The following is a 9702-nucleotide window of genomic DNA, read 5'->3' as shown; positions in this document are numbered from 1 at the left end:
GCGCAATCAGGCTGCCCTCGACCCCAAAGAGATCCCCCTGCCTCTGCCTGCCGAGTGCTGGGATTAAGAGAGGCCGCACCCAGGTTTTCTCTTTTTAAAAGCTTTATTATTAAGTCAGGCATGGTGGTGCAAGCCTTTAATCCCAGCGCTTGGGAGGTAGAGGCAGGCGGATCTCTGTGAGTTCAAGGCCAACCTGGTCTACATAGTGAGTTCCAGGCCAGCTGGGACTACAGGGAGACCCTGTCTCAAAAAGACCAAAAACAAACAAACAAAAAAACAAGAAAAAAAGCTTTATTAGTGGTGTGTGTGTGTGTGTGTGTGTGTGTGTGTGTGTGTGTGTATATGTGTGTGTGTGTACTGTGTTTGTGTATGTGTCCTGGATAACCCTTTTAAGTTGACATCTTCTCCTTTTGAAATTCCCATCTTACTATAAGACAGCCTTCTTCTCAGATAAAGATTATTTCTCTCTTTCAATTTGTTAAATGGTGGTCACTATATGTGATCAGATTGTTTATTTGTGATAAATAAAAATCAAGCTCTTTTGAATTAAATTGTTGAGAAAGAATATATGGCTTTGGCCTTAGGGTGACCCTCCAATGTCTGCCTCTTGAGTGATGGGATTTATAGACCTGTGTCAACGTGCCTACCTAAAATAAATAAGTAACATTAGTGGGCTCCATTTTTATTTTTTTTATTTTTATTTTTTTGGTCTTTTTGAGACAGGGTCTCCCTGTAGCCCCAGCTGACCTGGAACTCTATGTATGCCTTGGCTGGCCTCGAACTCACAGAGATCCACCTTCCTCTGCCTCCCAAGTGCTGGGATTAAAGGCGTGCGCCACCACGCCTGGCTTATTTTTTTGCTTTTAAGACAAGGTCTCATGTAGCCCAGGATGACCTCAAACTTGCTATGTAGCAGAGGATGGCCTTGAACTTACTGTTCTTTTGTCCCTACCTCTGGAATACTGGAATTACAGGTTTGCAACACCAGGTCTGGTTCACAGGGTCCTAGGGATCAAACCTAGGCTTTGTGTATGCCAGGCAAGTGCGCAACCCACTGAGCTATAGTCTCAGCCCCATTCTGTTTTATTTTGTTGTTGTTGCTGTTTTCCCTACCACTGAGCTACATCCCCAGCCCTGATTTGGAATTCTTTTTTATTTATCTTTTTTTTTTTTTTTGGTCTTTTTGAAGCAGGGTCTCCCTGTAGCCCCAGCTGTCCTGTAACTCACTATGTAGACCAGGCTGGCCTTGAACTCAGAGATCCGCCTGCCTCTGCCTCCCAAGTGCTGGGACTACAGGCATGCGTCACCACGCCCTGCTTCATTTATCATTTTTATCTTATGTGTGTTGAGTGTGTTGCCTGCATGTATGTAAGTGCATCCATCAGATGACTCATTGGTTAACAGCACTGGCTGGTCTTGTAAAGGACTCAGGCTCAGTTCCCAACACCCACATTGCAACTAACAACCATCTGTAACTCCAGTTCCTGGGAATCTGACTCTCTCTTTTGGCCTCCATGGGCATTGCACATGCCTATAATACAGGCAGGCAAAACACTCATACACATTAAAAAAAGGAGGAAGATGGGGTGTCAAGCATGTTGCCTAGGTTCCGTCCTCTTCCAGAGCATAGGCAGACATACGCACACTGCTGTGCCCCAGAGGTGGGGCTGGCTCATTTTGAGGGGGTGTGAAACACTATGAGTTTCTGGAGAGTTAATTGGGTCCCAGAATCTTGCTTCCCTGATGAGCACAGCTCTTGATTCAGGTGCGGTCGTCTTCTCTCTTGGGTCCCTGGGGAGGTACTTGGTCCCACTGCTCGTTGCGTCTTGTGTGACTTGCCACAGCCTGCTTCCCATGCCAATGCCTTCTGACTTGTCTGGTCCATCCCCTCAGTGGCCGCATGTCCACCCAAACGAAGAACATCGTGAGCGGCGTCCTGTTCGGCACGGGCCTTTGGGTGGCCGTGATTGTTGCTATGAGATACTCCCTGAAGGTGCTGCTGTCCTACCATGGCTGGATGTTTGCAGAGCATGGCAAAATGAGCCGTAGCACCCGGATCTGGATGGTAACTGCCTGTCACTCGCCTGGGGACCCACTGTGGTGATGTCACTTCTCAGAGCAGGATCCTTGTTAGATCTTTTCTCCTTTCCCTTTTGGTGTGTGAGGTTCTGTGATGACTCCCCCTGACACACACACATACACACACACACACACAGAGCCAAGGTCAGGTTTTGTCAGTGGCACCTGGGAGCTCTGCCTGCTCTCTGTTCACCTCTGCTCAACCTGTAATTCAGGCTGGTTGTGGGACCTAAGTGCCACCTCTTAGGTTTTCGTGGCCTTCAGGCCACTTTGTAGTCACTCAGTAATTTCCTTATCTGACTGGGATAGCCCAACTGTATGATTCACTCCTTGTTAAAATATTTTATTTTCATTTTATATGTATGCGTGTATTGCCTGCATGTACGTAAGTGCACCCGTGTCGTGCAATGCCCTCGGAGGTCAGAAGAGGCTGTCGGGTCCCCTGGAACTGGAGTTACGGACAGTTGTTAGCTGTCATGTGGGTGCTGAGATTCGAACCCAGCCTTCTGTGGGAACAACCAGTGTTCTTAACCACTGAACCATCTCTCCAGCCCCAATTCACTCCCTTTTAAAAAAACAAAACAAAACTCATTTATGCTGGGCATGGGTGCACATTTTTAACCCAAGCACTTGGGAGTGGAAGCAGGTAGATCTCTGTGAGGCCAGCCTGGTCCCCTGGAACTGGAGCTAACTGGTTAGTAGCCACCATTTGGGCACTGGGAACTGAACCCAGGTCCTCTGCAAGAGCAACCAGTGCTCTTAACCACTGAGCCGTCTCTCATGGCCCAGTGATTCCTTTCCTTTTACCTTCCACCACGTTTCCCAATTCACTGTGGCTCTAAGGCCAAGGCTCCTGTGCTGTGCATTTAAGGGTTGTCCAGTTTTAGCTAGTTGGATTTCTTAATGTATGTTTATTGCTTTGTTTTTTTGAGGCAAAGTGTCATATATACCTTCTATACTTCACTATGTAGCCAAGGGTGACCTTGAGTTTCTGACATTGCTTCCTCTACCTCTGGCATATACCACCAAGACTGGTTTTTGTTGTTATTGTTTGTTTGGTTTTTGTTTTGTTTTTATGGCCCCAGCTGTCCTGGAACTCACTATGTTGACCAGGCTAGCCTTGAACTCACAGAGATCTACCCGCCTCTGCCCCCTGAGTGCTGGGATTAAAGGCATGTGCCACCATCCTGACTTGTTTTATGGGATGGGGTTCAAACCCAGGGCTTCGTGCGTACCAGATGGGTGCTCCACTGAGTCACATCTGAAATCCTGACTAATCATTTTATGAGCTCAGTTTTCTGGGGAGGAAGAAAAGATGCCCAAGGTGGGGCTCACTTTTGGCCCTCAGCCATGCAGAGGGCTCTCTGGCCTCACGTGCACCTGTAACTTCTGGTATCAGGTGCTGTTTTTTGTAAAGAAACAGTAACTTTGTGCACCTAAGCTTTGTAAATGATTTTAACAAATCTGGTCATGGTGAAAAACTGTCTTTCAAATTGCTTGTCTCTGGGGCTCCTTCTCTGTTCTGGTAGTGTCTCTGAGGGGACAGGGTCGGCCTGGCCTCGCTTGTGAGCACCTGCAGGCCAGCCCCCCGTGATCTGCTCACTTACCATGTGGGTCCCAGCTGTGGACTGGGGCTGCTGCCTTGGACCTCCATGGGGTCAGCTTGGTGCCCACCACACACCCCAGGCCCACTCTCTCCCAGACCAATTCCCTTGTCTATGAGTTTTCTGATGCCTAGAGAAGAATTTATTACTTAAATGAGACAGAGATGGTTCTCCACACAGTTAAACCACATCCCCTAGGATGGTTTTCGAAGCTTATGTTGAGCTAAGTCCCAGCACCCTTGAGCACCAGGAGTCACCACTGCCCATACCCTGAGCCCTAGAGATGCCCTGGTTTGAGTCAGCCCATGTAGAAGCCCTGAGAAGTGACTTGCTCTCCATGTTGGTCCACCTGATGAGAGAGACCACATTGCTGCCCCTGGGAGTAGCTCAAGGACCAGGCACCTCAGCTGGCCCCAGTGCCTGTACCCAGTCCATACCAGCCCCAAACCAAGGATCTAGCAGGAGGAGGCAGTAGCTACCCCAGGTATGGAAGCATTGTCAGACCCAAGGTTCCCAGCCAGGGAAACACCCCTCAAAGCCTCTGTCACTGCGGCCTGTGTTGGTTTGTCATGGCCTGTAGTTATGGGACAGGGGACAGCCCCTCCATGAACCACCAGCAGGTCCCGTGCAAGTGAGCCCTGGCTTTGGTTCTTTAAGGTCATAGCCTCGTCTTTGAAAATGTGCCTTTTTCCCCAGGCCATGGTCAAAGTCTTCTCAGGCCGGAAGCCCATGCTGTACAGTTTCCAGACCAGTCTGCCTCGTCTGCCGGTCCCAGCTGTCAAAGATACCGTGAGCAGGGTAGGTAATTCAGCCTCGAGCTCTGAGGCATCCTTTGGGTCAAGACTCATGTCTAATGGTGACTGTAAATTACAGCCCTTGGTGCTCTGTCAGCATGTACCTCCAAGGTGATTATGATAGTGTTTTTCCTCCCAGGATTTTGCACTGGCTAGACAAGTTGTTACCATTGCACTACATCCTCATTTTTGACCCAAGATCTTGCTAGGTAACTGTTCTAGTTTGCTTTCAATGGCTGTGACAAAATACTCTTAACCAATACCAATAAGGGTTCATTTGGCTTACATCTCCCAGGTCACAGTCCATCACCGAGGGAGCCCAAGGTAGGAACTCAGGGCAGGAACCTGGAGGCAGGAGCTGAAGCACAGGCCATGGAGGAACGCTGCTTACTGACTTGCTCCCCTGGCCCCTGCTCAGCCTGTTTTCTTTTTTTCTTTCTTTCTTTTTTTTTTTTTTTGCTTTTTTGGTCTTTTTGAGACAGGGTCTCCCTGTAGCCCCAGCTGGCCTGGTACTCACTATGTAGACCAAGCTGGCCTCAATCCCATAGAGATCTGCCTGTCTCTAACTCCCAAGTACTGGGATTAAAGGCGTGCACCACCATGCCCAGCTACACAGTTTTTTAAAAAAAAAAAAAAAGAAAAAGAAAAAAACGTCTGTATAGCCAGGCGTGGTGATGCCTGTCTGTCATCCTAGCATTTGGGGAGAGTGAAGACAGAAGGATCAGGAGTTCAGGGCCAGCCTCAGCTACATAGTGAGCTGGAGGTCAGCCTGGGCTATGTGAAACCCTGTCCCCTCCAGAAAGAAAGAAAAAGTTGCATTTGAGATTCTCTGTGTGCTTTATATCTGGAACTTATTCAAGGCGTGTACCTGTCAGTGGGTGTCTGCGCTCAGCATCTAGACCAGGAGCCCTGGCCTCAGCCTGTCGACTGCTCATCCTGCTGCCTGAGCACCTGCCTGACCCTCAACTGGGCTAGCAGTGCTGTCCCACACACCTCATGACCCCATCCCGGGTCATCATTAAAGTAATGGCCAAACAATGGATGAGGCCCCTCTTAATCTCCTTGATCAGGAGGTAGTGAACTTGACCCCACAGAGCAGAATTGACTCCAGTAAAGTCACGGTGATGATGGATTTGGAGTACTTTCCAAGTCAGTAATAGACGGGAAGTTGAACTGTTCAGAGGGGTTTGTCTTGTCTGTAGGCAGCACAGACCAAGATCGGAACTCTCCAGTCTTTTCAGCATGGCCTGACTCCTCTGAGACCTGGGGAAGGGTCCCATGGACTCAGGGCAAGGTGTTTAACTCGGTCCATGTTTTCTTGCCCCAGTATCTAGAGTCTGTGAGGCCTCTTATGAAGGAAAATGACTTCCATCGGATGACAGGGCTTGCCCAAGATTTTGCTGTTAACCTAGGACCAAAATTGCAGTGGTATTTGAAGTTGAAATCCTGGTGGGCCACAAATTATGTAAGTATTTATGCACATAGAATGTCTCGGTGTGAAAATTCCCATTCGGGGACCAGGACTCACAAAACTCCAACTGTAGTTGACAGCAGTCACTCAGCCATGAGAACACTGTGTGGACCTGCTGGTGGCTTTCCCATGAGCCTTTGTATATTGCTCAGGGTAAGGGCTGCTCTCCACACAAGCCTCTAGCCTCCAACTGGAAGTTCATTGAGAGCCTTTCCTCCTGTGATGCCCCCAGCCACCTGCCCTGCCCTCTCTGGTGCAGTTTGCTCCTAGCCAGGCGTGGTGGCGCACGCCTTTAATCCCAGCACTGGGAAGGCAGAGGCAGGCGGATCTCTGTGAGTTCAAGGCCAGCCTGATCTACATAGTGAGTTCCAGGACAGCTGGGGCTGCAGGGAGACCCTGTCTCACAAAAACACAAAAAAAAAAAAAAAAAAAAAAAAAAAAAAAGAACAACCTTGGTCAGGGCTTGGATGCTGCTGCTAGTAGCCAGTCTGAGCCCAGAGCTGGCTGAGCCTCTGCATGTGGTATTAGGAAAGGCAAGAGGCGCTGGTGAGGATGTGAGACAAAGAGGGGGTCCATGTTTAAGGAACAACTTGAATGGGAGGGAAGGTATCATAAATAGCATACAGTGAGTCAGACGTGGTGGCTCATACCTGTAATCCCAGCCCTCAGAAGGCAGAGGCAGGAGGGCTGTGGGTTCAAGACTAACTAGGGCTACATAGTAAGACCCTGTCTCCAAAATAGTCTTTTTGTTTTTGAGACATGGTCTCATGTGGCTACCAGACTGGCCTCTAACTTTCTGTCTAACCAACGATAACCTTGAACTTCTGATCCTCCTACCTCTGTGTCCCAAGTTCAGGGAAGACAGACATGCACTACTACACCCAGTTTTATCCAGTTCTGGGAATCAGATCTAGGGCTTCATAGGCATTTTAACAACTGAACCACATCACCAGCCTTACCTTACTTTTTTCTTTTAGCCAGGTGATCCACTGTCTAGCCAGACTTCCACTTAAGACTGAGTTTCCTTCCTGAATCCTGTCTGCTTAGGATAGCTTTGTTTTGGAGTGTGTCCATCATGTGCTGAGTTTTCCAGAAAGGGCCATGTGCCTACAGAGGCAGGTCCCTGGGCAGGCAGCCGCATGGCTCCTGCTGAGCGCCTGCCCTGTCTGTGTTTGCACCACAGGTGAGTGACTGGTGGGAAGAATATATCTACCTGCGGGGCCGAGGGCCGATCATGGTCAACAGCAACTACTACGCCATGGTGAGTTGGGCCTCCATGCCACTGTGGCTGAGGGACAGTGGGATCAGTGTGTCCATCCTGCTTGGGGAACTGGAAAGCTCAGGGGCTCTGCTCCCTTTTCTCAAGCCTTCATGTTCCTGGGAGGAGCCAACAGGGACCAAGTGTGCATCCTCACATGTCTTTGGGGTCCCTTGGGAACTGTGCAAGCACGTTAGAAGCAAACAGGGCTTCCTTGCCTGAGTGCCCGGGGCTGCACCCATCAACAGTTGTCTTTCCATATCTTGGTCTTGCTGTGTCTTTCATCAGTGGTTGGGTGAGGCTCCTCAGTGTGGTTTCTAGCAAGGCTGGTGGTCTCCCTCTGTCTTCTATGGACTCCCGTCCCCTGATCTATTTTTATCTTTAACTTTTTTTTTGTCTTTTTGAGACAGGGTCTCCCTGTAGCCCCAAATGGCCTGGAACTCACTATGTAGACCAGGCTGGCCTTGAACTCACAGAGATCCACCAGCCTGGGCTTCCTGAGGGCTGGGATTAAAGGCATGTGCCACCATGCCCAGCTCTTTTCTCACTCTTTTTGAGACAGGGTCGCTCCTGTAGCCCCAACTGGACTGGAACTCATTAGGTAGAACTAGGTAGACCAGGCTGGCCTTGAACTCAGAGAGATCTGCCTGCCTCTTCCTCCAAAGTGCTGGGACACACCTTTAGATGTGTCCCGTCACATCCAGCTTAAAATTTTTGCAATTTATTTTTTTAATTTTTATTTTTTATTGATTTGTGTGTGTGTGTGTGTATTTCATGCAGAACATTTCAAACAATCATAATCATCTTTATACCCCCATCTCTACTGGCACCCTCCCATAGCCCTCCCCACTGGAGCCCATATACTCTGTCATCCCTGTTACTGCCCACTATGTTGTCAGTGCTCCCAGCTGTTCTCCAGTGCAAATACATCTGCCAAGTCTATTTTTATTTTATGTGTATGAATGTTTTGCCTGCATGTATGAAAGTGTGACCCTTTAGTGCAGTGCCCACAGAAACCAGAAGTGGGCATCAAATCTCATGGAACCAGAGTTATGAACAGTTGTTAGCTGCCATGTGGGTGCTGGGTACTGAATCTCCAGTCTTCTGCAAGAGCAGCCAGTGCTCTTAACTGCTGAGCCACCTCTACAACTCTGTTTCAGCTTATTTAAGTATCTTATTTTATTTATTTATTTATTTTTGGTCTTTTTTTTTTTTTTTTGAGACAGGGTCTCTCTGTAGCCCCAGTTGTCCTGAAACTCGCTATGTAGACCAGGCTGGCCTTGGACTCACAGAAATCCACCTGCCTCTGCCTCCCGAGTGCTGGGATTAAAGGCACGCGCCACCATGCCCGGCTTATTTTTATTTTTTATCTGTATGGGTGTATTGCATGCGTGTGGGTAAGCGCACCCATGTCATGCAGTGCCCACAGAGGTCAAAAGAGGGCGTCCGGAACTGGAGCTACCTACAGACAGTTGTTAGCTGTCATGTGGATGCTGGGAACTGAACTTGGGTCCTCTGTAAGAGCAGCCACTGCTCTTAACCACTAAGCCATTTCTCCAGCCCCTTCAGCTTATTTTTTTATCTTATTTTTTGAGACAGGGTCTCACTCTGTAGCCTAAATTGGTCTTAGACCCAGGATCCTCCAGCCTCAACCTCCTGAGTGCTGTGACATCAAGCGTGAGGTGACCCCTGCCCCTCACCCACATCAGTGACTATTCAGCATTTGGTTGCCTCTCATTCAGAAAACATCTTAATTGTCCAGTTCTTCCTGGGCTTACTTCTCTGTGTTCTTCCTGTGTATTTGAGCCTATTTGGAGGCAAAATATTTTGTTTTGTTTTGCTGAGGCAGGAGCTCACTCTGTAGCCCAGGCTGTCCAGAACTTACTAGACAGAGTGTAATAAGGCTCTGCCACCATGTCCAGCAAAGTACTTCTGTCTTTTAATAGCCCAAGAATAGATGGGCTTTACAAGGCATTGACCAAGTCAGAGCTAGGTGTGGTGGTACATGCCTGTAATCCCAGCACTGGAGAAGTGGAAGTTGGTGCAGCAGTTCAAGGTCAGCCTTGGTTACCGGGAGAGCTCAAGGTCAGCCTGGGACCCTGTCTCAAAAAAACAAATCCCCCCAAAGTAAAGAAAGAAAGAAAAAAGTTTTAGCCTTTAGTCCCAGCCACTCAGGAGGCAGAGGCAGGTGGATCTCTGTGAGTTGAAGGCCAGCCTGGTCTACATAGTGAGTTCCAGGACAGCTGGGGCTACAGGGAGACTCTGTCTGAAAAAGACCAAAACTAAATAAATAAATAATAGAAACAAATCCAAGCCAGGCACAGTGGCACACACTTTTGATGCCAGCACTCGGGAGGCAGATGCAGGCTGATCTCTATGAGATCGAAGCCAGTCTGGTCTACACAGTGAGTTCTAGGCCAGCTGGGGCTACAGGGAGCCCCTGTCTCAAAAAGACAAAACAAAACAAGCAAACAAAAAAAATCCCCCCGAACCAAA

General features: G+C 48.7%; 1 protein-coding gene across 2 annotated transcripts in view; it reads left to right on the top strand.

Moving 5' to 3' along the window:
- Positions 1–9702, top strand: part of Cpt1a (carnitine palmitoyltransferase 1A) — a 71345-nt gene that overhangs the window by 28100 nt on the left and 33543 nt on the right. For both annotated transcript variants that reach the window (XM_029570007.1, XM_008846323.3), the window contains exons 4-7: positions 1894–2065; positions 4380–4481; positions 5805–5942; positions 7132–7209. In XM_029570007.1, coding sequence (XP_029425867.1) covers positions 1894–2065; positions 4380–4481; positions 5805–5942; positions 7132–7209 — 490 coding nt within the window. The remainder of the gene's footprint in view (positions 1–1893; positions 2066–4379; positions 4482–5804; positions 5943–7131; positions 7210–9702) is intronic.

The sequence above is a fragment of the Nannospalax galili genome, unplaced genomic scaffold (genome assembly GCF_000622305.1).
Source record: "Nannospalax galili isolate Female #2095 unplaced genomic scaffold, S.galili_v1.0 scaffold1723, whole genome shotgun sequence".
NCBI lineage: Eukaryota > Metazoa > Chordata > Mammalia > Rodentia > Spalacidae > Nannospalax > Nannospalax galili.
The sequence above is the reverse complement of the archived record's forward strand: the minus strand, read 5'-3'. Positions and strand labels throughout refer to the sequence as shown.